The sequence below is a fragment of the Taudactylus pleione genome, unplaced genomic scaffold (genome assembly GCF_031769625.1).
Source record: "Taudactylus pleione unplaced genomic scaffold, aTauple2 ptg000887l, whole genome shotgun sequence".
NCBI classification, from domain to species: Eukaryota; Metazoa; Chordata; class Amphibia; order Anura; family Myobatrachidae; genus Taudactylus; species Taudactylus pleione.
The window spans coordinates 143499-171089 of record NW_028285288.1 but is presented as its reverse complement, the minus strand read 5'-3'; the positions used below and the strand labels follow the sequence as shown (position 1 = coordinate 171089).

Below are 27591 nucleotides of genomic sequence, written 5' to 3'. Positions count from 1 at the left end.
TTCTATAGTATTGTCTGGCATCTAGAATGATGTGGAGATTTTCTTTAGTGTTTATAGGCGTGCCCAATAGCACCAAGCGTGGTGCCCTTTAAATGAGGATGAGGTGCCATTTCTGATCTAACGTTATTACAATCATTTGTGTTTTCCCATTCTCTTATAACACGGTAACATGAATCTCCCGGCAACTACCAGCACAATTCATAGAAATGCTGCAAGTCGCAGAAAACCGTAGGTCATTTTATTTTGTCCCCAAAATAGAAGAGAAATCGCTTCATTGACACCAGCAAGCCTTGTACTCTTCCTCTGAAGTCTTCTGTTTTTTTTATTGTCATATAAATAAATTAGTCATTATTTCCAGTGTGCCAGCTTTGGGCTTCAGCTATCGTTTTCCTTCCATCCGCGAGCGTTTTTCCCAAATTTATACACCAAACGCCTTCCATCGACGCGCTCCAAGATCTCTCTCTTGTAGTAGTATCTGCCGAAAAGACGGCAAAAGATAACGATGTAGACAAAATAATGATGACCACACATACCTCCCATGTATGTACCCAAAATGTGTAATTAGTTGTTCCTTTATGGCAGTGGTCAGGGAACAGGGGTAATTACCCCACATGGGGTAAAAATGAAATTCCTGGGGGTAATGGACGGACAGCCGGGCATGCATATGAATCATTCTATAGTATAGGATGATTCATATGCATGCCCAGCTGTGCCACAGGGAGGCTCTAAGCTGGACGCCCGCTGAGATATTACTAGTGGGCGCCCGGCACCTTCCCTGCAGCGCCGCGTTAGCCGGAGGCTGGAGTTCTCTTCTGAACTCCAGCTTCAGCTTCTATCCATGCGCACTATGGGAGAGATGTCATGACGTCTCTCCCATAGTTCCGAGGAGCAGCCGGGCAGACAGGACGGCGGCGGATGCAGGAGCGGGGATTAAGGTAAGTGGGTTTTTTTGTACAAACGGCACTACAGGGGCATTATATGGGGGCACTACTACAGGGGCACTATATGGGGGCACTAGTACAGGGGCATTATATTTTGGTTGCACTACTACAGGGGCATAACTATGGGGTCACTACTATATGATTTCCTTCCTTTCAAATCAAGGGGGTAACGTCGGCATATCTAAATATATTTTGGGGTAAAAGGTAAAAAAGTTCCCTGACCCCTGCTTTATGGCATCTGCAATTCTAGTGCATCTACAGACACCACAGCTCATGTTAACAATCAATTAGACAAGATCACTGTTGCAATAGAAACTACTTCACCTGCATTAGTCGTCAGGTGACTAAGAGTGATTAGGCTGGTTAATTATGTGACACGATTAGGTGTAGCTCTTTTAATACATGCAAATTAGCAACATAAGCTTTATAATACCACAAATTAATTACTTCCAATGGTTTGTGATTTTCAGTCTGCAACAAAGGGGTCTATGAACTAAAAAGCCTCCATACATCAGAGATTGATTGCAGCAATCGTGCAATTTGCAATCGATTGTGTATAAAAATCTTTCCCTTTTTCAATCGATTGTGGCAATTCTGCAATCGATTGAAAAAGGGAAAGATTTTTATACACAATCGATTGCAAATTGCACGATTGCTGTAATCCATCTCTGATGTATGGGGGGCCTTAAGCCTTGGAGATAGGCACTTAGGAGCTGAATGGCTGGTACTTTATCACTGTTCACTTTATCTCTTTCCAAGGTTTAGTACATAGACCTTCCAGGTCACAAATGTATATTGTCAGTTCATGTATTAAGGACCTGCATCAAAACAAGGGTGGCCTCAATGAAGTTCTGGTAACATACTTTATACCACAGAGCGGCAACACTGCCCGTCCTATGTCTACGCCGCCTTCCTGCAATAGGAAACAGTCCGAGCGCCTGAATTTATTGCTATGGGGAAATGGTAGACGTAGCACTCGTACTGCTGTTACCTCATGGCGCGGCTCAGCTTCTCATAGGTCATGCTGCTGTTATTTTTCTTCTTCCCCCAGAGTTGCGCTACCGCCTCGGATTTGAGGAACCGGAAGACTCCCTCGGATCGGTCTTCCCACCGTATCAGACCAGGGTTCTTCTCAGGCATCAGCAGGATGTCCCTGATAAACTCCCACAGATGAGTCCCACGCGGGTCTACAAGGAAAGACTTACAGTCAGCAGCCAAGCTTAGCTCATTAGCACAAGTGCCTGAAAGCTGCACTTATTGTAATAAACAGGGGGAATCCCAAACTCTAGCCAAAAGGACTGTTTATGGGTTTTCTCCCTTTAATAAATAGACCTTACCGGCTTGCTGGAATGTATTGATTCCCCAGAGATTTAACTCTGTAAAGAGCCACAGAGCTTATCTGCCCAGAGGCCGGCGGTTCTAATCCCGACAGCGGCAGCCCGGCAGAGATGGAAATCATGATCGTCCATTAAGGTAAGTATGCTAACCTAATTCCCCCCCAACCCTCCTTTAGGGGTGCCTAACCCTAACCTCCCCCCCAAGTGCCTAATCCTAACCCCCCTCTAAGTGCCTAAACCTAACCCCACCTTCCCCGCAGCCTAACCCTAAGTCCCCTGGGGGGGTGTCTGACTCTAACCTCCCCCGGGGTGCCTAACCCTAACACTCCCCCTTCCCCTAGCCTAACCCTAACCTCCCGGGGGAGCCCCTAACCTAAAAGGCTGTCCACGCTCGGTGCCTGCTTACCTTCAATCGGTAAGCCGGGTGTCGGGCTCCCGGCATAGGTCTAATGACAGGCATCAGGATATCGACACCAGTCGTTAGCCACTTGCCGGGATTAGACAGTCGGGAAGCCGGCGGTCGGCATTGCGACCGTCGGCTTCCCCCCCAGAGGCCCAGTATATCGGTGAGGGTAATGTCGGGCCAGATTAACAAAGGGGTGAATGGAAATACAGCCCTAGGCCACAACATAAAAATAGGCCCATCATCATGAGAGCTTGATGGCTTCCACTCACCTAACAAGTCACAGGGCCGACCATAAATCATACGTATTAACAATTTACTTCTATTTTCCTCAATAAATGATGCAATTGTTCTACTGTTACATATTTAAGGAGACATAGGGGCTGATAGTGAAGGGGAGTACACGCCCACATGGCAATGGCCACACCCACACAGCACTGGGCACACCTCCTCTGGTTCTCAATAGGACCATGGTCATTTGCAGCCCCAGGCCCCTGTGGTCCTTACTCTGGGACGGGGATGATGCCATAATTTTGACCAAATGAGTCTTGCGGGAAAGTAATAGTGAGATGTAAGAGGGAGCCAGCAAAGTGGAAACACTACTGACCAAGTTCTATCCATCGGCCGGCGTGCAATGCCTCAATGCTGTTGGTACTTGTCTAAGAATGGCCTTGGTGAAAAGATTGGATACCGGATGTTCCCAAAGACACACACTGACACTGACACTCTCAGCAGTTGGTTTGGGCAACTTGTCCACTGTATATCAAGGCTTGATACACTCCCCCCTCGCTTCTCCTATGAATGGCCGCAATGCCACAGCAGGACAGGAAAGCTCTGGCATTTATATTCAAAGGGTGAAGAGATATAGGAGGTATTGAGCCAAAATGCAACTCAACTTAGGGGTGTGAGTGGTGTCCCCTGCCCCCACCTCTTGCGGTGCTGACTCTCCCCTATAAGTTACTGGAAAATTACCGGCTACTACTCACTGTGTTTCTTTGTGCTGGCTTTCGGGGGATGTTCCTGAGATTTATTCACCTCCGATTCTGCATAGGCTGAAAAGACAAAACAGCATTTGTTGTCCTGTTGGATGGACCTGTGCCAGGAATGGTGTAATAGTGACTGTGGAAACTTTCATATAGAGAACACACAATAGCTCTCTTCAGGTGTACACATTAGGCCGCCCTCTCCCCACAGCCTTTCCATGGGCAAAGCACAGGATTAGCATTCAAAATAATGAAATAAGGGCCTGATTCAGAGCTGCTCGTAAGCGGACGCTCGTTCGTTCCGAGCGATGTTCGCACAACTGCGCATGCGTTCGGATCGTAATACGCATGTGCCAACCAGTCAGTGCGGCTGAAAATCGTTTGTTCGCTAAATAGCGAATGCCTGCTATTTTGAGTGACAGGAGGAGGCGTATGTGGGTGGTAACAGGGGAAGGTGCTTGAAAACGGGGAGTGGAGATCCGAACGCAGGCGTGCTTAAAGGTCAAAACGGGCGTTTTATGGGTGTGCATAATTAATACAGCAGCGTCATTGACCACGTCACTGGGTTATTTTATAGTCCGAACTGCTCGCAAGATTGCGGTAGGAAAAACTAACCACAAGAATAGCGAGCAGTTCATACGCTGGTCGATGTACTCGATTAATCTAATAAATAGCGGACATGACGTAGGATGCGAGCGGCCAGGGGGCGTAGTGTTCCAAAAAACGACCGCATGTTTGGTTCGCTCGTTCAGACCTAGAGGTGTGAACAGACCGCAAAGAGCGAACGGTTCATTTGAATAGCCACCCCTTTTTACTGAACGAGAGAGCGCAAATAGCGTCCGGCTCTGAATCAGGCCCTAAGTAAATGGATAATATAAGAGCACGTTCGTAGCACAAAAACATAAGAAACCCATTATAGTGACTCCAACACGTGCAATGCAATACACTAATACAGGGTTGAGAAGGAGACTCTGCACCTGCTGGTGAAAAAGAGTACTGCACCAGCTGTGTGTGGGGGTTTCTGCAGCAGCCTCTCACTTTGGCTACAGTATATGCTTATGCTGAAGTGATAACATATGTCATTACCTGTGGGAAATAAACCTAATTTTCAAGTATATGGTACAATTTCCACATAGTAAAAGGTCCATTTACCATCAAATAAAGCACTTTCTATAGGTGCTGTTTAAATGAATGCAAAACAAAAGCTTTATTTGCAGTCTATCATAGTGCTACATGAATGGGGTTGCTACTGTTGTTAAGTTACTGCAGAGTCTGTGCTGTCAGTGGTCTTACAACAGTTTGGAGTTCAATCCCCCTCTACATTCCCTCTGGCACGAGTCCAGGAGATGTACTTCAGAGTGATTGGCCGGGAACACTTCATAGGAGCAGGGAAACTGGGTCAGCATGTGATTGGATGAGAGCAGACATGTGACAGCCATAGAGGGGTGGGTGCAGCACCTGTGGGGCCTAAGCTTGGCCGTCGCTATCCTGGTCTCGCGCATGCGCACTGGGCCAACATCGACCCGCTTGCGAGCGCACATACTGACAGAGAGCTGCAAAACACACTGATAGAGCTGCAAAACACACTGACAGAGAGCGCTGCAAAACACACTGTCAGAGTGCTGCAAAACACACTGATAGAGAGCTACAAAACACACTGACAGAGCGCTGCAAAACACACTGACAGAGAGCGCTGCAAAACACACTGACAGAGAGCACTGCAAAACACACTGATAGAGAGCTGCAAAACACACTGATAGAGAGCTGCAAAACACACTGACAGAGCGCTGCAAAACACACTGACAGAGAGCGCTGCAAAACACACTGACAGAGAGCGCTGCAAAACACACTGATAGAGAGCTACAAAACACACTGACAGAGCGCTGCAAAACACACTGACAGAGAGTGCTGCAAAACACACTGATAGAGAGCTACAAAACACACTGACAGAGAGCGCTGCAAAACACACTGACAGAGAGCGCTGCAAAACACACTGACAGAGAGCGCTGCAAAACACACTGATAGAGAGCTGCAAAACACACTGATAGAGAGCTGCAAAACACACTGTTAGAGAGCTGCTCCAAACACACTGACAGAGCGCTGCAAAACACACTGACAGAGCGCAGCAAAACACACTGACAGAGCGCAGCAAAACACACTGACAGAGCGCTGCAAAACACACTGATAGAGAGCTGCAAAACACACTGACAGAGAGCTGCTCCAAACACACTGACAGTGCTCTGCAAAACACACTGATAGAGCGCAGCAAAACACACTGACAGAGCGCTGCAAAACACACTGACAGAGAGTGCTGCAAAACACACTGACAGAGAGTGCTGCAAAACACACTGACAGAGAGCGCTGCAAAACACACTGACAGAAGGTGCTGCAAAACACACTGACAGAGAGCTGCAAAACACACTGACAGAGCTCTGCAAAACACACTGACAGAGAGCTGCAAAACACACTGACAGAGAGCGCTGCAAAACACACTGACAGAGAGCTGCAAAACACACTGACAGAGAGCGCTGCAAAACACACTGATAGAGAGCTGCAAAACACACTGATAGAGAGCACTGCAAAACACACTGACAGAGAGCTGCAAAACACACTGATAGAGAGCTGCAAAACACACTGACAGAGAGCGCTGTAAAACACACTGACAGAGAGCTGCAAAACACACTGACAGAGAGCGCTGCAAAACACACTGACAGAGAGCGCTGCAAAACACACTGACAGAGAGCTGCAAAACACACTGACAGAGAGCGCTGCAAAACACACTGATAGAGAGCTGCAAAACACACTGACAGAGAGCGCTGCAAAACACACTGATAGAGAGCTGCAAAGCACACTGACAGACTGCTGCAAAACACACTGACAGAGCGCTGCAAAACACACTGACAGAGAGCGCTGCAAAACACACTGACAGAGCGCTGCAAAACACACTGACAGAGAGCGCTGCATAACACACTGACAGAGCGCTGCTCCAAACACACTGACAGAGAGCTGCAAAACACACTGACAGAGAGCTGCAAAACACACTGATAGAGAGCTGCAAAACACACTGACAGAGAGCGCTGCAAAACACACTGATAGAGAGCTGCAAAACACACTGACAGAGCGCTGCAAAACACACTGACAGAGAGCGCTGCAAAACACACTGACAGAGAGCGCTGCAAAACACACTGACAGAGAGCGCTGCAAAACACACTGATAGAGAGCGCTGCAAAACACACTGATAGAGCGCTGCAAAACACAGACGCACACCAGCCATTGGGCTTAGTTGTCGTCTGCTGGAGGAGTCCAACAGAGAAGACCTGTAGTATCTCCACCTCACTCCCCATCAGTGGCGGCTCCAGAGGTTGGGCTGCAGCACAATTCAAAATTCAAATAGGGGAGTCACACCAACTGCCAGTGAGTCCTGGCCGGCGATGTTTGGCAGCGGTTGGGGTGACAGTTGGTGTGACTCTCCTATTTGAATTTTGAATTGCGCTGCAGCCTCACCTCTGGAGTCTCCACTGCTCCCCATCATCCCCTTTTCCTATGAAATCCAGAATTAGGGTGGGCGTTCAGTGTGAACAGTAGGTATTGTATCATTGTAGCATTTAGTAGCCCATTAAAACTCGGTACACACTGGAGCGATGTCGTTCCAATTTGGCCAAATCAGAACGATAAATCGTGCAGTGTGTATGCACGATATATGCGCTCCCACGGTCGCATTTGTGACGTCATCAAATCAAACCAGACAATTTCGCAAGCGGAGCCATGCAGTGTAACGAAAGACGGAACTATTGATCGTTCTGACGTTCACTCCATTATTCTAATGTGTACCCAGAATCCGATATGTCTGGCCGTCAGGCTGACATATCGACTGGGTAGACAACACTCAGGACCTCATTCAGAGCCGGTCGCACAGAGCGTACGGTCGGTCTGAATGAGGGGAGGACCTCTTGAATTTTCAAGACATCCTCCTTAGTGGTGGTAAGGCTGTGGGTTAAGACTAGGGGTGTGCACCGGACACTTTTCGTGTTTTGTGTTTTGGTTTTGGATCTGGATCTTTCTTCGTGTTTTGGATCTGGATTGGTTTTGCCAAAACCACCCTTCCGTGTTTTGGGTTCTGGGTTTTGTGTTTTGGATCTGGATTTTTTCTTAAAAAATAAAAAAAAAACGCTAAAATCACATAAATGGGCCTTTTTTTGTTCCTACGCTATTAATAACCCCAATAACATTAATTTCCACTCATTTCCACTCTATTCTGAACACCTCACACCTCACAATATTGTTTTTAGGCCAAAAGGTTGTACCGAGGAAGCTGGATGACTATGCTAAGCGACACAAGGGGGCGGCACAAACACGTGGCCCATCTAGGAGTGGCACTGCAGTGGCAGACAGGAAGCCAATCAGCGTTATGGTGCCCATTTGCATGTAGCACGAACCCGGGAGATCCGTGCTACATGCATCTGTGTGATTGGCACAGAGCAATGACAGGTCCGTGAGACCCGTCTGTGCTGCTGTGGTAAAAAAAAAAAAAAAAAACCTGTGTAAAAAAAGAAAAAAATGGCGTGCACCCCCCCAAAAAAGAGCAACCAGCCCCGGGCATTAGTAACCCAGTGCTGGGTGTGCTTAAATACAGGGGACAAACGACGTAGGGGTCCCCTGTACTTAAGCACAACCAGCACCGGGCTAGTCAGAACCAGCGCTGGTTGCCAAAATACGGGGGACAAACGACGTAGGGGTCCCCTGTATTCTGCGCAACCAGCTCTGGGCTCTGATCCGGTCCTGGTTCTGGAAATATAGGGGACAAAAAATGAGTAGGGTTCCCCTGTATGTTCCAGAACCAGCACTGGACTTTTTCTAGCGGGGGGCTGATGCCACAGCCAGGGGAGCCCTTTCACCGGGCCCCCCAGCCGCAGCATCAACCCTGACCGCTAGTCAGCCCAGGCCGGGGATCCCTGGAGAGCTGGGGACCCCCCCAATAAAGGGGTCACCCTCTCCAGGGCACCCCAGGCCCAGGCTGATAGCCCGGGGCTATCCCCGCCACCCCTGGTGGCGGTGGGTGGCGGGTTGATTGTGTGGTGTGGTGTAAATAAAGAATATCAAACATTGTCTTTACAAGTAGAACTGCAAGTCCCAGCTAGCCTGCCCCGCATGCTGGTACTTGGAGAACCACAAGTACCAGCATGCAGGGCATTAAGGGCCCACTAGTACCTGTAGTTCACCTGTAAAAAAAATGTTTAAAAAAACACAGGACACACACACCGTGACAGTATAAGTTTATTAAACATACATACACACACACACACACACACACACACGTACACATACTCACCTATGTAACCTGTAGCATCGGTCCACTTGTCCGGTAAAGTATCCCTAGGGGACCTGTGAAAAAAAACATACTCACCATCTCCTATGCGAGGTTCTGTCCTCTTCGTTCCAAAGTAGGCATCCCCGGACTTGGCAAAAAAAAAAAACGAAAACGCGATCCACGAACTTAGTACCGTTCTATAGAACGGTACTTCCCGAATGAGAGCTTAGCGGCGGGGTATCACCATGGAAACCCCGCTGCTAAGCGTTCATTGGCTGAGAGAGGTCATCTCCCGTCTCTCAGCCAATGAACGGCTCCCTCCATTGTAGTCAATGGTGGGAACCGCAGGGTAAACTTTAATAACCTTGCGGCTCCCACCATTGACTACAATGGAGGGAGCCGTTCATTGGCTGAGAGAGACGGGAGATGGCCTCTCTCAGCCAATGAACGCTTAGCAGCGGGGTTTCCATGGTGATACCCCGCCGCTAAGCTCTCATTCGGGAAGTACCGTTCTATAGAACGGTACTAAGTTCGTGGATCGCGTTTTCGTTTTTTTTTTTTTGCCAAGTCCGGGGATGCCTACTTTGGAACGAAGAGGACAGAACCTCGCATAGGAGATGGTGAGTATGTTTTTTTTCACAGGTCCCCTAGGGATACTTTACCGGACAAGTGGACCGATGCTACAGGTTACATAGGTGAGTATGTGTACATGTGTGTGTGTGTGTGTGTGTGTGTATGTATGTTTAATAAACTTATACTGTCACGGTGTGTGTGTCCTGTGTTTTTTTAAACATTTTTTTTACAGGTGAACTACAGGTACTAGTGGGCCCTTAATGCCCTGCATGCTGGTACTTGTGGTTCTCCAAGTACCAGCATGCGGGGCAGGCTAGCTGGGACTTGCAGTTCTACTTGTAAAGACAATGTTTGATATTCTTTATTTACACCACACCACACAATCAACCCGCCACCCACCGCCACCAGGGGTGGCGGGGATAGCCCCGGGCTATCAGCCTGGGCCTGGGGTGCCCTGGAGAGGGTGACCCCTTTATTGGGGGGGTCCCCAGCTCTCCAGGGATCCCCGGCCTGGGCTGACTAGCGGTCAGGGCTGATGCTGCGGCTGGGGGGCCCGGTGAAAGGGCTCCCCTGGCTGTGGCATCAGCCCCCCGCTAGAAAAAGTCCAGTGCTGGTTCTGGAACATACAGGGGAACCCTACTCATTTTTTTCCCCTGTATTTCCAGAACCAGGACCGGATCAGAGCCCAGAGCTGGTTGCGCAGAATACGGGGGACCCCTACGTCGTTTGTCCCCCGTATTTTGGCAACCAGCTCTGGTTCTGACTAGCCCGGTGCTGGTTGTGTTTAAGTACAGGGGACCCCTATGTCGTTTGTCCCCTGTATTTAAGCACACCCAGCACTGGGTCACTAATGCCCGGGGCTGGTTGCTCTTTTTTTTGGGGGGGGGCACGCCATTTTTTTCTCTTTTTACACAGGTTTTTTTTTTTTTATTTACCACAGCAGCACAGACGGGTCTCACGGACCCGTTAGTGCTCTGTGTCAATGACACAGATGCAAGTAGCACGGATCTCCTGGTCCGTGCGTGCATCTGTGTCATTGAAATACACAGCAGCACAGACGGGTCTCACTGACCCATCTGTGCTCTGTGTCACTGTCAATCACACAGATGCATGTAGCACGGATCTCACGAGTCCGTGCTACATGCAAATGAGCACCATAATGCTGATTGGCTGAGAGCCGTGACAGACGGCTCTGTCAGCCAATCAGCACTTTGCCCATTAAAGGCAAAGGCATTTTTTTTTAAATGGCCGCTCGAGGCAAAACCTCGAGATCCGACAGCAGATCTCGAGGTTTTGCCTCGGGAGAGGGATCCGGGGCAGACAGGGAGATCCGAGCTTGGGCTCGGATCGCCCCGGATCCCCGAAGTTCGGGTGGGTTCGGTTCTCAGGGAACCGAACCCGCTCATCCCTAGTTAAGACCATCGCGGCCATCGGGGCTTATGACAAGACCCTAGGGTAGGGTCTCCCTTGTCGTAAGCCCCGGAGAGCTTTCGGCTCTGTCTGAGCCGGAAGCTCTCCACTGATATCACTAGTGATGTCAGTGGGGCCACCCCCAAACGGTAGGCGTTCCCATGGGAACGCCCCCGTTTGGGCTGCCACCCCCCCGGCCCGCCTTCCAAACGGGGCGAGCTGTCAATCAACAGACAGCTCGCCCCCTTTGGATCGAGACCCACTACGACCGGCGCTGTCGGTCGTAGCGGGTCTCACGCATGCGCACGCCGGCGCCGTCGTGCGCATGCTCTGTGGGGGGCCATCGACCCGGTCCGAACGCATCGGTGCTAACGACCGGGTCTGAATGACCCCCTCAGCGTGTACTCAGCTTACGTTCTACAGCCTCAGCAATGGAAGGGTACCGATAGCCATGGGCATAACCACCATAGGTGCAAGGGGTGCAGCTGCTATGCGGCCCAGAGATGAGGGGGGCCAATCTTCCTTGACAGTTACATGTGCTGGTACATAGGGGCCCTTACAAACTATAGGCTATGGGAACTTCAAATACCTAGTTACACCCCGGCCGACGGCCATATAGGCCCTGATTCAGAGCCGGACGCAAGTGGCTGCTCGTTCGCTCCGAGCGATGTTTGCCCAACTGCGCATGCGTACGGATCGTTATACGCATGCGCGAACCACTCAGTGCGGCTGAAATTCATGTGTTCGCAAAATAGCGAATGCCTGATAATTTGAGTGACAGAAAGAGGCGTATGTGGGTGGTAACAGGGGAAGGTGCTTGAAAACGGGGAGTGGAGATCCGATCGCAGGCGTGCTTAAAGGTCAAAACGGGCGTTTTATGGGTGTGCATATTTAAAACAGCAGCGTCATTGACCACGTCACTGGGTTCTTTTATAGCCAGAACTGCTCGCAAAATTGTGGTAGGAAAAACCAACCACAAGAATAGCGAGCAGTTCATACCCTGGTCGATGTACTCGATTAATCTAATAAATAGCGGACATGACGTAGGATGCGAGCGGCCAGGGGGCGTATTTTTCCAAAAAACGAACGCAAGTTTTGTTCGCTCGTTCAGACCTAGAGGCGTGAACAGACCGCAAACAGCGAACGGTTCATTTGAATAGCCACCCCTTGTTTTAGAACGAACAACCGCAAATAGCGAACGGCTCTGAATGAGGGCCATAGAGCAGTGTTTTTCAGGACCATAAAGGACGTTTTTCCTCATTAACCCCCATGTACACAGCCATACAGCACTGAACTTTTAGATGTTCAAGATATAACATCACAGTTCTAATTATAACTGTATAGATGATGATAAATGGAGCAGCCCGGCCAGGGAAGATGGAAACGTCTGCAACTTGCCCCTATAGTACATAAGCTCATATTTTTAAAATCTCTGGGAAGTGGAGTTTATTCAGCTGATATCGTAACTTCAGATCATACTATCAGTGGAATTATAGGTCACATTGGCCACAGACCAGACTTACCTGTAGTGTAGTGGTTAGACGTCGTCACTGACAGCGGATTCCGGCAGAACGGCTTACTATCATACAAGTCTGGAACACAAAGTGGACCTGAGTCAGGCAGATTGGAGTACACCTGCTATGGGCACACAGTGGGGGCTGAACCAACATCGGAAGCCTTCATGCCCTGGCGCTGTTACTAGTACGTGGCGAATGGGCAGGCGGCAGATTCTGTAACACTGGTTTAGCCTACACAATGGCACCATAATTGTCATGTAACGTGCAGAGGCTGTGCCCGGCCCTTACCGTCGTAGCTGTTGTCGTATGGAAATGCTTCTTCTTTCCAAGGAGTGACGGAACTGGGATCTAGGACAGATTGGGTAACAAACAATGATCAGAGCATTTCCCTTGCTGGCACAGCTTACACCCTCAAGCAAAATAATCTGTGTATTTAAATGTATGGGATGTCACAATGTGCTTGTAATTGGTCTTACTTGCTCTGTGGATATTCTTGAGGGTAGTATAGTTTATTGAGCATGTGTTTACTTAACACAGTGCACTTTGGGTTTCATTCAGACCCAGGACGCTCGCAAGCGGGTCGATGTTACCCAAATGCGCATGCGCGAGACCCGGCGAGCGACGGGAAGCTGTCGCTCGGGGTCTCGCACCAAAGGGGGCGTGCTGTCGATGGTGATTGACAGCACGCCCCCTTTGGTGGGCGTGCCGGGGGCGTGGCTGCACAGACGAAGGCGTTCCCATGGGTCCGGCCCCACTGACATCACTAGTGATGTCAGTGGGAGTGATTTTGGCTCTGATAGAGCCAAATTCACTCCAGGGCTTGCAGCAACGAGACCCTACCGCAAGGGTCTCGTCGCAAGCCCGATGGTCTTGACCATCGCGACCATCATCATGGACGCTCGCATAAGCTGTGGGTGGTAACCCACAGCTATGCGAGCGTCCAAGAGGCCGCTCCAATTTTAGGTAGGCCGGCCCTGATTCAGAGAAAGCTCTGGTCAGAGCGTCCGGCTCTGAATCAGGCCCTTTATCTGCTTTGATCAGCTGACCATTAGAGGCCATAATCAGACAAATTATTTCTTTAGAATTAGAGGGGTCAGCTACATGTAGAAAGATACAAAGTGTGGCAAGTATTAAGTGTGATATGCATAACAGTTAATCAAACAGTTGAACAAAGTTTGACCAACATTTGAGAACAGATTATATCAACTAAATTTGTTACACTTGTATGTGTTTAATGAACTTGGTTTGGACTATGAGATGCACTAACAAAACTCTTAGAGCTATGTATGCAAATGCTAGGAGCTGTGCTGATAAAATTTTCAGAATTAACTGCAATAGTAACAAAGGGTGATCTGGATATTGGCCCTCATTCAGAGCCGTACGCTCTGAGCAGAGCGCACGCTCTGAATGAGGGCCGGGCTCCATTTTCATGGAGCGTCCTCCTGGACGCTCGTATAGCTGTGGGTCACCACCCACAGGCTATAAGAGCGTGCTTTGTGATGGCCGCGATGGTCGAGACCATCGCGACCATCGAAATTGCGAGCCGGACCCTGCGGTTGAGGTTTTCAACCGCAAGCTCCGGAGTGATTTTGGCTCTATCAGAGCCAAAATCACTCCCACTGACATCACTAGTGATGTCAGTGGGCCGGCTTCTGACGGGAGGCGTTCCCGTGGGAACGCCCCCGTCAGGGAGGCACGCCCCCGGCACGCCCACCAAAGGGGGCATGCTGTCAATCAACATTGACAGCACGCCCCCTTTGATCGGACACAACGAGCGAAGGACTTTCCTTCGCTCGTCGCGTCTGGCGCATGCGCACGACGGAGCTCCCTCCGTCGTGCGCATGCTCAGTCCATAACATCGACCCACTTGCGAGCGGACAGCCGCTCGCGAGTGGGTCTGAATCAGGCCCCTTGTGCCTATTACGGAGTCATATCCTGGATACTCTCATCAGCTGGAACTTGGTGACCTAACCGTGAGTATATCCTCCCTGTATACCCCCATCTGTGTCACTTCTGTTTGTCTGCCCTAACCTTTTAGAATGTAAGCTCTTACGAGCAGGGCCCTCTACCCTCTTGTGGTTCTCCCTACTTTACTTTCATCTACTTCTTTTACTCCCCACTAGGGCACCTAACACTTGGTTGCTTAAGCTCTGCTGCTTATCCGGGTGTTATGGTCGCTAATGTGGCAATGTATATTATCCATGTCCTTGTCCTGTATTGTATTGTATTGTTTTGTACTGTAAGTCTTTTGTCACCTATTTGTTTTCATACATTGTAAGGCGCTGCGGAACACTTGTGGCGCTATATAAATAAATAATAATAATAATAATTCCACATCGGCTCTTCAAAGATTAAACTACGGTCTTCATACACCAGAGTCACAGGGAATGGTTTTCTGGGAGCTCATGTAGGATTTACAGCTCAGCAGCAATTTACACAAGATCTGAACAGACCGTTTACTGTCAGAATAACAAGTATATCAGGAACATAAATCAGGAATATTAGTCATAGAACGTCTCGGGGATGTTTCTGTTTCCTTGGATGTTCATAATCTACGAAATGTCTGACTCCAGTGTTTACGAGATGAGAAGTTTCATGTGGTCACATTTAGAGGAACCAGAGGACAACTTGAAGGGTCTCCACATCTCACTTCCACCTCCGAGACTTCTCATTTGCTGCTCCCCACCTATGGAGCTCCCGTTCTTCCAGCCTGACCAGAGTCTCTCCCAACCTTCAATGTTTTAATCGCTATAAACAATGCTGCCCCCACCTGATCCTACTCCATTCAGGTGTTCAACCAGTTCTGGTACCATGTCCACTCTGCCACACAATGACTCCTATTGTTTATTAACATTGTCTTTTCCCTCTAGAATGTAAGGTTCATCAACAGTCCTTGTTTTATTTATACATATGATTTATTTTAATGTATCATTTGCTAAACCCAATGTCCGATGTGTCACCTAACAAACAAATTAGTTTTTCATGCTAATATACTTAATTTAGTTAATTTCTCAAAAGAATATGCTGATTATTATATAGATATATATATATATAATGTAAATACCTGTTTGCTCCGTCTTAATAACGACGTTGAGAGACTGAAAGACCTGACTTCCATAGTGACCTGTAAGACGGAAAATATTAAGAACGGTGAAGTCTGTACCAAATGGTATATAAGTGTCTTCATCAATCTCACCAGATGTATTTGGTTCAGTCTGAATGTCAAACATGTCATGCATGTACACAGGGCCGTAGCTAGGGTAGTGCGGCCGGTGGCATCGCACAGGGCACTACAGGTCAGGGGGCGCTGTTTGGGCCTGTCAAATTTCTGATTATTAATATTCTTGCTTGTAGCTTCCTCTTGTTTTATCCCCAGCATCTCCTGGCATCTCCTATCTCTTCCCTGGCCCTTCCCCATGAAGCCATGGCCCTCTCTCAGGTGCACTATATTATGTCCCTATTTATCCCCAGCATCTCCTGGCCTTCCCTATCTCTTCCCTGGCCCTTCCCCATGAGGCCATGGCCCTCTCTCAGGTGCACTATAAGATGTCCCTATTTACCCCCTGCATCTCCTGGCCACCCCTATCTCTTCCCTGGCCCTTCCCCATGAGGCCATGGCCCTATCTCTGGTGCACTATATTATGTCCCTATTTATCCCCAGCATCTCCTGGCCTCCCCTATCTCTTCCCTGGCCGTTCCCCATGAGGCCATGGCCCTCTCTCAGTTGCACTATATTATGTCCCTATTTATCCCCAGCATCTCCTGGCCTCCCCTGTCTCTTCCCTGGCCCTTCCCCATGAGGCCATGGCCCTCTCTCAGTTGCACTATATTATGTCCCTATTTATCCCCAGCATCTCCTGGCCTCCCCTATCTCTTCCCTGGCCCTTCCCCATGAAGCCATGGCCCTCTCTCAGGTGCACTATATTATGTCCCTATTTATCCCCAGCATCTCCTGGCCTCCCCTATCTCTTCCCTGGCCCTTCCCCATGAGGCCATGGCCCTCTCTCAGGTGCACTATAAGATGTCCCTATTTACCCCCTGCATCTCCTGGCCTCCCCTATCTCTTCCCTGGCCCTTCCCCATGAGGCCATGGCCCTATCTCTGGTGCACTATATTATGTCCCTATTTATCCCCAGCATCTCCTGGCCTCCCCTATCTCTTCCCTGGCCCATCCCCATGAGGCCATGGCCCTCTCTCAGTTGCACTATATTATGTCCCTATTTATCCCCAGCACCTCCTGGCCTCCCCTGTCTCTTCCCTGGCCCTTCCCCATGAGGCCATGGCCCTCTCTCAGTTGCACTATATTATGTCCCTATTTATCCCCAGCATCTCCTGGTCTCCCCTATCTCTTCCCTGGCCCTTCCCCATGAGGCCATGGCCCTCTCTCAGGTGCACTATATTATGTCCCTATTTATCCCCAGCATCTCCTGGCCTCCCCTATCTCTTCCCCGGCCCTTCCCCATGAGGCCATGGCCCTCTCTCAGGTGCACTATATTATGTCCCTATTTATCCCCAGCATCTCCTGGCCTCCCCTATCTGTTCCCCGGCCCTTCCCCATGAGGCCATGGCCCTCTCTCAGGTGCACGATATTATGTCCCTTTTTTACCCCCTGCATATCCTGGCCTCCCCTATCTCTTCCCTGGCCGTTGCCCATGAGGCCAAGGTCCTCTCTCAAGTGCACTATATTATGTCCCTATTTATTCCCAGCATCTCCTGGCCTCCTCTATCTCTTCCCTGGCCCTTCCCCATGAGGCCATGGCCCTCTCTCAGGTGCACTATAAGATGTCCCTATTTACCCCCTGCATCTCCTGGCCTCCCCTATCTCTTCCCTGGCCCTTCCCCATGAGGCCATGGCCCTATCTCTGGTGCACTATATTATGTCCCTATTTATCCCCAGCATCTCCTGGCCTCCCCTATCTCTTCCCTGGCCCTTCCCCATGAGGCCATGGCCCTCTCTCAGTTGCACTATATTATGTCCCTATTTATCCCCAGCATCTCCTGGCCTCCCCTGTCTCTTCCCTGGCCCTTCCCCATGAGGCCATGGCCCTCTCTCAGTTGCACTATATTATGTCCCTATTTATCCCCAGCATCTCCTGGCCTCCCCTATCTCTTCCCTTGCCCTTCCCCATGAGGCCATGGCCCTCTCTCAGGTGCACTATATTATGTCCCTATTTATCCCCAGCATCTCCTGGCCTCCCCTATCTCTTCCCCATGAGGCCATGGCCCTCTCTCAGGAGCACTATATTATGTCCCTATTTATCCCCAGCATCTCCTGGCCTCCCCTCTCTGTTCCCCGGCCCTTCCCCATGAGGCCATGGCCCTCTCTCAGGTGCACTATATTATGTCCCTATTTATTCCCAGCATCTCCTGGCCTCCTCTATCTCTTCCCTGGCCCTTCCCCATGAGGCCATGGTCCTCTCTCAGGTGCACTATATTATGTCCCTATTTATCCCCAGCATCTCCTGGCCTCCCCTATCTCTTCCCCATGAGGCCATGGCCCTCTCTCAGGTGCACTATATTGTGTCCCTATTTATCCCCAGCATCTCCTGGCCTCTCCTATCTCTTCCCTGGCCCTTCCCCATGAGGCCATGGTCCTCTCTCAGGTGCACTATATTATGTCCCTATTTATCCCCAGCATCTCCTGGCCTCCCCTATCTCTTCCCCATGAGGCCATGGCCCTCTCTCAGGTGCACTATATTGTGTCCCTATTTATCCCCAGCATCTCCTGGCCTCTCCTATCTCTTCCCTGGCCCTTCCCCATGAAGCTATGGCCCTTTCTTGGGTGCATTATGTCCCTTTGAAAAATGAGGGGAGCGCCAATGTTCTTTGTGGCACAGGGCACCAAAAAGTCTAGTTACGGCTCTGCATGTACATGCCGTATATATATATATATGTGCAGTGAAGGCAGCCATTTTGTGGGCCTAATCTGTGTTTTTTTGCAATTCAATTTATCATTTCACAAATAACTAGTCAGATAGACACGAGGATGAATGTAGGTTTTGGCTGCAATCAGCAGCTTCTACAGCTATCTCGTCTGCAGTTTAGGACAGGGATGTGACTAGGGGGCATATTATCTAATCATTGGGTTTTAAACTCGATAAATAGAACTTCTTATTGCCGCTATTCGCGGGAATAAGAAATTTAAATTCGTCTGAATGTACTAAAAATCTCATGCAGAAAGAGGGGCTTCGCAAGGAGCCCATCCCTGCGATATGGAAGAATTAAACTGATCACAAAAGCATTAATTTCCCTTCTATATCATCAGCCGGGTCCTTTCTGACCACACATGTGTGGCGGCCATTGTTGCCCATAGGTTACTATAAGGTAATGGCATCTGGAGATCACCTATCTGGGTCACCTGTTACCTATCAGGGCCAAGCTCAGTAAATCCAGGTCCCTTCATGGTACTGGACATTCCAGGGATACTTAATATTTGCGAATATCCCATTTTTGGGGAATAAACCACAAATATAACTTGATAAATAAACCCCTTGGTGTTTTGCCTGTGGGAGCAACTAAAATGGTGCCATGCTTATCTGTGATGCACATTTAAAATAACATTTCTATATGTGTGCGCTTTAAAAGGCAAATATTGGAACTTTTTTATATTTACCAAACATTTTTTTTTAAACTCAAATTCTCTACAACTTGCTGCCCTCATACCCGTGCTGCTTACAACATCTGCATGGTATATAATATATATATAGGAATGGCGAGCTATAAATCGCAGCTACCAATCAAATATCAGCTTTCAGCTGCTTATTGTAAAATGACTAATGTAAGCTGTTTCCAGATTGGCTGCAATGCTCTAGATCGCAGTTAGCTCACATCATCCATCTGTGCCCCAGATTACTATATAATCCATATAGGCAGCTTTAGGTAGGTGATGGTACTTTTTTTGTTCAATGGAATGAAGACTCAGGTGGACTGAAAACTTGTGCTGTGTGGTGTCCTATTTGCAATTTGCATAGATGAATATTTATTATGGAACTTATATGCCAACAAGGAAGTTTTGCAAAACTGAGTGTAGGTACCGTGCCAAAATATGAAGCGCACCTCGGCAAAATAAGGAAATAGGGAAAATACAGACGCTCAAATGAGTTATTGACTCTTACTTGTTACAAATTAAATGTTAGTATTCCCACTTAAGACTGGAGGGTAAATTTACTAAGATGGGAGTTCTATTTAAGAAGTGATGTTGCCCACAGCCACCAATCAGATTCTATTTCTCATTTATCTAGCACCTTTTAGAAGTTAATACCTGGAATATGATTGGTTGCTATGGGCAACATCACTTAGAACTCCTATCTTAGTAAATTTACCCCTTGTTGTTAATAAAAAAAAAAAAAAAAGGTTTCAGTAAAATATTGTAGATAATCTCATGCTTATATATAATATTAGTTGTCAATTACGATGGCCTGCAAAGCCAATACCCTTATGTAACGTCATATGCCTGCTTATGTTAGATTGTTCCCATTTAAAAGGGCATGGCCGTGGCTTGGTGCATTGAGATGGCACCAATGTTGGGGGGTGCGCAGTGTTGCACTGTAGGATGTGCGCTGAGGATATCCTGGCTGAATGCTGGCTACGTACAATCACGCACTCTGGGCCTGATTCAGAGCCAGACGCTCTGACAAGAGCGCTCGCTCTGAATCAGAGCCCTCCTACCTAAAATTGGAGCTGCCTCCTGGCCGCTCGCATAGCTGTGGGTAACCACCCACAGCTTATGTGAGCGGCCAAAAAGATGGTCGTGATGGTCAATACCATCGCGACCATCGGGCTTGCGACGAGACCCTGCGGTAGGGTTTCATTGCCGCAAGCCCAGGAGTGCTTTTGGCTCTATCAGAGTCAAAAGCACTCCCACTGACATCACTAGTGATGTCAGTGGGGCCGGCCCCAGACGGTAGGCGTTCCCATGGGAATGCCTCCGTCTGGGCAGCAACACCCCCGGCACGCCCACCAAAGGGGGCGTCCTGTAACTCACAATCGACATCATGCCCCCTTTGGTGCGAGACCCATAGCGACAGCTTGGCTGTCGCTATGCGGGCCTCGCGCATGCGCACCACAGAGCTCCCTCCGTCGTGCGCATGCGCACTAGGGCACCACCGACCCGCTTGCGAGCGCTCAGCGCTCGCGAGCGGGTCTGAATCAGGCCCTCTGTTTCTGCTCTGTTTCCAAAAACAAGATTTATTATTGTGTCCATGGGTGGAGGTTATGTTTTTTTAACTCCAAAAACTCAGATTATTCTTTACACAATGAACAAAAACATTCTCTCCACCGCTACATGTTCCTTCTCGCTTCACCACACCTGCTCAGTCTACCACTTGTGGACTTCCCTGTGTCTCTTGTCTGATTTCAAGTGTCTGCTTCCCCAGGCTCCTTCAGCTTCCCAGTGTCTGTCACTTCCTGGTGTCTGACTGGCTTCCTGATGTTGGTCAGCCTGGCAGACATCACAAAGCCACCAGATATAATAAGCCTGACTTTCACCGTCATCTTGCCATTTCCTTCTCCAAGATGCCTCTACTCCACAGGTTCTCAAACTCGGTCCTCAAGACCCCAAACAGTGCATGTTTTCCATGTCTCCTCACAGAATCACAAGTGAAATAATTAGCTCCACCTGTGGATCTTTTAAAATGTGTCAGTGAGTAATGAATACACCTGTGCACCTGCTGGGTGACCAGGAAAACATGACCTGTGTTGGGCCTGAGGACCGAGTTTGAGAACCTCTGCTCTACTCTATAATACCTCATATCCACATCCCCTTTGTCTACCTTAAATATACCTGTTAACAACTGCCAACCCCGCCAGTAAATATCTGCCAACCCTGGGGAGCCCTAGTAAGCGCAGTGGCTTCCTGTTGGAAGCGCTATTTGCATATGGCATGGCAAACATGCAATGCTAGGGGGAGGTGATTCTCTCCCTGGCACTGCCAGTCAGGACTGGGATTAGCAGAAAGAGTTTCCAATGGAAAGCCACTTTCTGCCAGCCTTAATGTGCTTCTAGGGGCTGCAGCTGATGCAGTCTCCAGAAGCTAGAAAGGAGGCTTCATGCGTATTCTCACATTTTCTATTCTATATAAGACTATAGGTATAAGACTATATAAGACTATAGGTAACAGCCGCACTGCATGTTTTAATATTATGTTCAACTAGTAATGTGGGAGGGTTAAGTTTTTATGGTTTTGGTGCTAATAGAATTTATCCTCATTTATTTCTTGTACATTTGATACTTGTCTGATTTATTATTATGTTTAACTTGTATTTATGTGATATATACACTGGCTGCTCGGCTACGCTGAATTTGAGGCGCCATACAAATGAACAATGATGGTGATTATGATGCCTGTCTGCCATGTACAGCAGAGCCACCATCACTGAAACATATTTCAAATTAAACAAATGCGTCTCTGTCTGCCGAGACGCATTTCGCAAAGCGATTTCTGGGGGCAGTGATGACATCACGACCCAGCTCTCACAAATTCAGTCTTTGACATGTGTTGTAAGGACACAGAGCGGGCTGTGGTCCCATTGTAGAAAGTTGATGGAATGTAGCTGTACTGGGTAATGGACCTGGATGCTGCGTAGCCCAGGCGGCACTGCAGGCATCATGGCGCTCGTCAGTGCCATACTGATACCTGTGCCTATCAGTGCCACTGCTGAAAAAGGAAAAATAATTGAAAGTAAAGAACACTTGTGCTTACTTAGCACCCCCCCCCCCCCCTCATTAATCTGAGGCCATTTTGCACTGTAATGCACATTACGACCTTGGATCACAGAGGGCGAATCTCAAACAAATTGATTTCCCCAAAGCATTCCCAAACGTGGCTATGTATGGACTCAGCCGCCACAATCCTGCGCAATTCATTTCATGCGGTCAGTAAATGGTCAGATTATGATTTTATATCTCACCGTGCCACTTCAGGCTCTGTATGTTGCTGTACAAGATGTGTCCGACAGCGCCAGCGGCTTGCGTGAAGTCCTGCAGGGTCATACTGCACAGACGCTCCCCGGTAATGTCGAACTCCTGGAAGGGGATACAGTTGGCGTCCAGCTGATTGGAGTCCACGAACTGTTGCAGCCACTCCCACACCTGGAACTTGGTCCAGTACTGAGGGTGAATGTCATGCCACTGACCCGTGAAGAAACCTGCAGACAGCCAGCACACGTTACATGTCAGTGACTCCAGAAGACTTACAGATTTTATAGGAGCATTCGGCCCCATTTACTTGGAACCTCGTTGTTTGTGAAAGGAGTGTAACCATCGCTGCGTGTAAATTATAACTAATGTTATGCATAGTTTCCTGCCAGGAGACAGACGGGACAATTCTCCTGGTCCTCTGCACAAGTGACTTTCTTCTTTCTAATTATAATACAATTAGAGGCAGTGTTAATTATGTGTAGTTATTGTCTGTGCAAGTGGTCAAGGTCTGGTGACAAGATTTGCGTCATGTTCCCAGGGCTGTAGGGAAGAGTGCGCGGGCAGGGCTGCCAACCAGGATGCACGGCCCTTGAGGTGGCACCGTCACTGCCCCACGACCTCTTGACGGCTAGCAGCGCTGCTGCAGTGCTGCTCGAAGCGTCCTTTGGCGCGTGTAGAGCCGCCTAGGGAGTCATGCAGTGTATAGAGCCTTTACTGCAGCACTGCATGTTCCTGCCCACCTGCTAGCAATCCAAGGGTGTAATTAAGTATGAAACGGGGGCAGCCTGAGAGTTATATAGTGGGAAGAGCAGGGTCCCCAGCAGCACAGAGTATATCAGGAGATGAGTGATGTGTTAGTGAGGACAGGGCTGCATGTGACAGGGGCAGTGACATGATGTGAGGAGGGGAATGGAGGCAGCAGGAAGCCACAGACTGAAAGTTATATAGTGGGAGGGGCAGGGTCCCCCAGCAGCACAGAGTATATCAGGAGATGACTGATGTGTTAGTGAAGATAAAGCTGCATCTGACAGGGGCAGTGACATGATGTGAGGAGGGGAATGGAGGCAGCAGGAAGCCACAGACTGAGCAGGGTCCCCAGCAGCACAGAGTATATCAGGAGATGAGTGATGTGTCAGTGAGGACAGGGCTGCATGTGACAGGGGCAGTGATATGATGTGAGGAGGGGAATGGAGGCAGCAGGAAGCCACAGAGTGAGAGTTATATAGTGAGAGGAGCAGGGTCCCAGCAGCACAGAGTATATCAGGAGATGAGTGATGTGTTAGTGAGGACAGGGCTGCATCTGACAGGGGCAGTGACATAATATGAGGAGGGGAATGGAGGCAGCAGGAAGCCACAGACTGAGAGTTATATATTGGGAGGAGCATGGTCCCCAGCAGCACAGAGTATATCAGAAGATGAGTGATGTGTTAGTGAGGACAGGGCTGCATGTGACAGAGGCAGTGACATGATGTGAGGAGGGGAATGGAGGCAGCAGGATCCCCAGCAGCACAGAGTACATCAGCAGATGAGTGATGTTAGTGAGGACAGGGCAGCATGTGACAGGGGCAGTGACAGAGAGTTACATATTGGTAGTATGGTATCATTTTGTGAAAATTATTTTTATTGATTTATGGAGCCAAAGAACCGACAGAGTCTAAAAGTTAGCAACAATGGCATGCTACGTCAACAAATGACGAACATATTATATATGGGATGTATTAAGAATACTGATGCCCAGAAAGCCGTCTGATGGAATCCTGGCGTCGAAATCCCGACTTAGGACTAAAGATAGGCGTCTAAATCCTGACGCCTATCTTTAGACCAACAACGGAGTCCCGACAGACGGCTTCCCAAATGAAGGTAAGTGGGGACAGGGTTAGAGTTGGCCGCGGGGAGGGTTAGGCACCCCTGGGGGGACTTAGGGTTAGGCACCCCTGGGGAGGGTTACGGTTAGGCTAGGGAGAGGGGGGTTAGAGTTAGGCACCACCGGGAGGAGGTTAGTGTTAGGTTTAGGGTGCGGGAAGGGAGGTTTAGGATTAGGCACCCCCGGGGGGACTTAGAGTTAGGCACCACCCCGGGAGTTTTAGGGATAGGCACCCCTAAGGGAGGGTTAGGGTTAGAGAGGGATAGGGTACTTACCTTAGCCGTCAAGATTCTGCTTGTTCTGGCTTCTGGCGTCGGCATTTAACCTGCCAGCTATTCAGCCGTCAGGATTCCATACCCAACCCTATATATATATATATATATAATTATATATATATATATATATATATATATATATATATATAATTTACACTACATGGGCAGCACTGTGGCATTGCTGCATCCCAGTGCTGGGGCCGTGGATTATATCTGTGTGTAATTGGTGGAGCTGATGCTGTGTTTTAAATCTGCCCACCTGCAGTGCAGCCTGGTTTTGCAAAGAAGCAAAGTTACTGATTTTTTTGTTTGGTGTTTGGTCCCAACACACAATCAGCCCCAGAACGTCCTTCCTCTGTTTGCAAAGGTTTCCTCCAAGTGCTCTGGTTTTTAGCAACACTCCAAAGACACAGAGCCAGGTTATTTGGCTTCTGAAGAAATGAACCTTACTGTGTGTCAGTGTGTCAGTGTGGCAGTGTGGCAGTGTGGCAGTGTGGCAGTGAGTACACACAGTGGCAAATGCAGGATTTCTAGAGGGGTGTTTCCAAATGCTTGATTTTAAAGTGATGTGGTCATGAAGAGGACATAATTATCACTTATACAGCTTTAATATGCGTCATGCAAAGTGCAGTGTGTGTCATAATTCCAGCATATACAGGACCAGCGATCACAGTACGCCATTAGATATGGCGGTAGAGCCATCCTGCCTCAGCTGAATGTTTTTTATTTCAGATGTGGGCAACATTCCAGAGCCTGGGAGCAAGTCCGGGAGTCTGGGGGAGCAGCAGAGGAACCGAGCACTGCCCTGGACATATATGTACATATTGGTCTCCTTATGCACTGGATAACAGTATTAATAATCAACCGTGTAAATGGTCTATAGCAGTGCCACCCTTACAGTGCATGTTTTCCAGATCTCCTAGTTGGTGCACAGGTGTATAAATTACTGGCTGACACATGTTAAAAGATCCACAGGTGGTGCCTATTATTTAATTAGTGATATTGAGAAGAATATGCAACTCTAAAATTCTATTATAGTACTATTTCTATTGTGGCCATGGTGTGGGCCGGGGAGGGGGGTTTCCAGGCAACCGGAGCCCCCCCTGTGTTTGCCTATAGTACAGACTATAAACTCAACTTTGCACCTATAAAACGTATGGATGCAGTGGAATTATACATGATCGGCATATACAGTATATATATATATATAATATATATATATACTCTCATATTTCACATGGATGCACTGACTAGCCTAAATGCTCTGTACAAATTAGATGACCCCATCATAATATTCTCACCATCACATGGAGAGTAGGGGGCTGCCCAGATGGGTTGGTGGGAGTGTGAGTGTGAGCTGGTGCTCGGGTTAATATTCATAATGTTGTTTCCTTGTAAAATCATGATCTGTGGAAAGAAGAAAAGGTCGATCAGAATAAATGTATTTTGGGAAGAGCGATGGAATGGAATATCAGCGCAGGCGGCTTTCCTCTATACATATTTATTCTGCAAAGTATTTACTAACGAAAAGAAACCAGACCTGAACTTTTCTTCTTTTTTTCTGTTCTAAGCTGCTAGATATCAGGGACATTGTTTTATTACACTGATTGAGACAGGGACGTATTAAGGGGTATATTTACTAAAGTGAAGCTGTAGCCCATAGCAACCAATCAGATTCTAGCTATTATCTTCTATAAAGTGATAGATCAATGTTAAGTAGAATTTAATTGGTTGCTATGGGCAACATCTTAACTTCTACTAACCTGCAATAAACCCCTAAGAGGAGGGGGCCTATGTGCAGTCTCTTTGTGTGTCCCCCTCCTTTTTTGCTGATGACATATGTAAGTAGACTGTGTCATCTTGCCAGAGTCTACTGCACATGCGGCAGGTCTCTTCTTTTTGCATGCAGGGTAAATACTGGCTGCTTCTTCTGCATGTAGCCCACAAACGTTGGACACAGCTTTATTGTACACTGCAGTTAGTGGCGGGCAAGCAGGGCTAATGCCCGGGGCGCTGCCGTCTAAAGGCGCAGACGAGGTGTCCCCACTGGCGCCGTCTAATAGACTGCGTCCGCCTGCGCTTGCCCGCCGCCTGAGACCACCGTGGCGGCACCACTTTCCCTCCCACTTTCCTCCCATAGTGCAGCACCCCCCGCGGTATTCTTTGAGTCCCAGAATGCCAGGCACGGCCGGCAGCCGCGACCACATCACAGTGCGCGGGGGAGAGACATCCCACTGCAATCGTCGGGCACTACCATGTCGGCCTGGCTCGGTCACTCGGTGTGGGCTTCCATTAGACTGTGGCGGCCAGCTGGGCGAGGCTTGGAGCACGGGGTGTACGGACACTGACAAACAATAATTGGGACCACTGACAGCCACCTTCGGATACAGACCTGCGTGACAGCGGGCGGCAGTGCAGGTATGGGGAGAGCCTGTCACCTAGTGTCAGTGCTGTCTGTATGCTCCTATGTATTTGTTGTCCCATTGCCAATGCTGCTTATTTCTTCCATGGCTCACGCTGGGGGGGTTACTGTGCGCTGAGCAGGTAATGGATTTCTACGTTCTGCTGAGGCCGCCATGCACAGTGACTGCTCTTAGGACCTTCTACTGAGTGGGAGAAGGATGGCGGTTTTCTACTTGTAGCATCCAAGTACTGCCCGCAGCCCCATCTCTGTCCCTCTGGGTAGTGTGCAAATACGTGTTGGGTGATAATTAAGGCCAGCAAATATACGTTACCTGTAATGTGTTTTTCTAGAATTTGACAAGTGTTTAATGTCTGTAGTAATGTATTTAAAAATGTAACGAAATAAGCATGGCACGCTATATTAATTAATGTATTATAAAGGGCATTATTGTATGCAGCATAATGTGTAAGGGGTATTACTGTGTGCGGCATAATGTGTAAGGAGCATTACCACGTGCGGCATAATGGGTAAGGGGCATTACCACATGCGGCATAATGGGTAAGGGGCATTACTGCGTGGCATAATGTGTTATAAGGGGCACTAATACAGTGTGGCAAAATGTGTATACAGAGTACTACTGTGTGGCATTATGTGAATG

General features: G+C 48.6%; 1 protein-coding gene across 2 annotated transcripts; it reads right to left on the bottom strand.

The window, feature by feature from the left end:
• On the bottom strand, positions 1-25933 carry EHF (ETS homologous factor). Of its 2 annotated transcripts, XM_088459026.1 has the most exons (9): positions 25839-25933; positions 22381-22643; positions 15537-15596; positions 12761-12820; positions 12479-12565; positions 7169-7182; positions 3668-3716; positions 1933-2128; positions 1-475 (listed from the first exon to the last, which is right to left on the bottom strand). In XM_088459026.1, exons 1-9 carry the CDS (start codon positions 25931-25933, stop codon positions 376-378), a joined length of 924 nt encoding a protein of 307 aa, XP_088315152.1. In that variant the 3' UTR covers positions 1-375. The 2 variants fall into 2 exon arrangements, with proteins under 2 accessions (XP_088315152.1, XP_088315151.1); XM_088459025.1 differs by lacking the exon at positions 7169-7182 and having other exon boundaries at positions 3668-3733; positions 12479-12547; positions 22381-22617; positions 25831-25933.
• Between the last annotated feature and the right edge of the window lie 1658 nt (positions 25934-27591).

Coding starts and splice junctions, on each gene's coding strand:
- EHF (XM_088459026.1), bottom strand. CDS start 25,933: ATGATTTTACAAGGAAACAACATTATGAATATTAACCCGAGCACCAGC. Junction 22,644..25,838: donor TGGGCAGCCCCCTACTCTCC/ATGTGATGGTGA, acceptor GGAGTCACTGAC/ATGTAACGTGTGCTGGCTGT. Junction 12,821..15,536: donor TATTAAGACGGAGCAAACAG/GTATTTACATTA, acceptor AATCTGTCCTAG/ATCCCAGTTCCGTCACTCCT.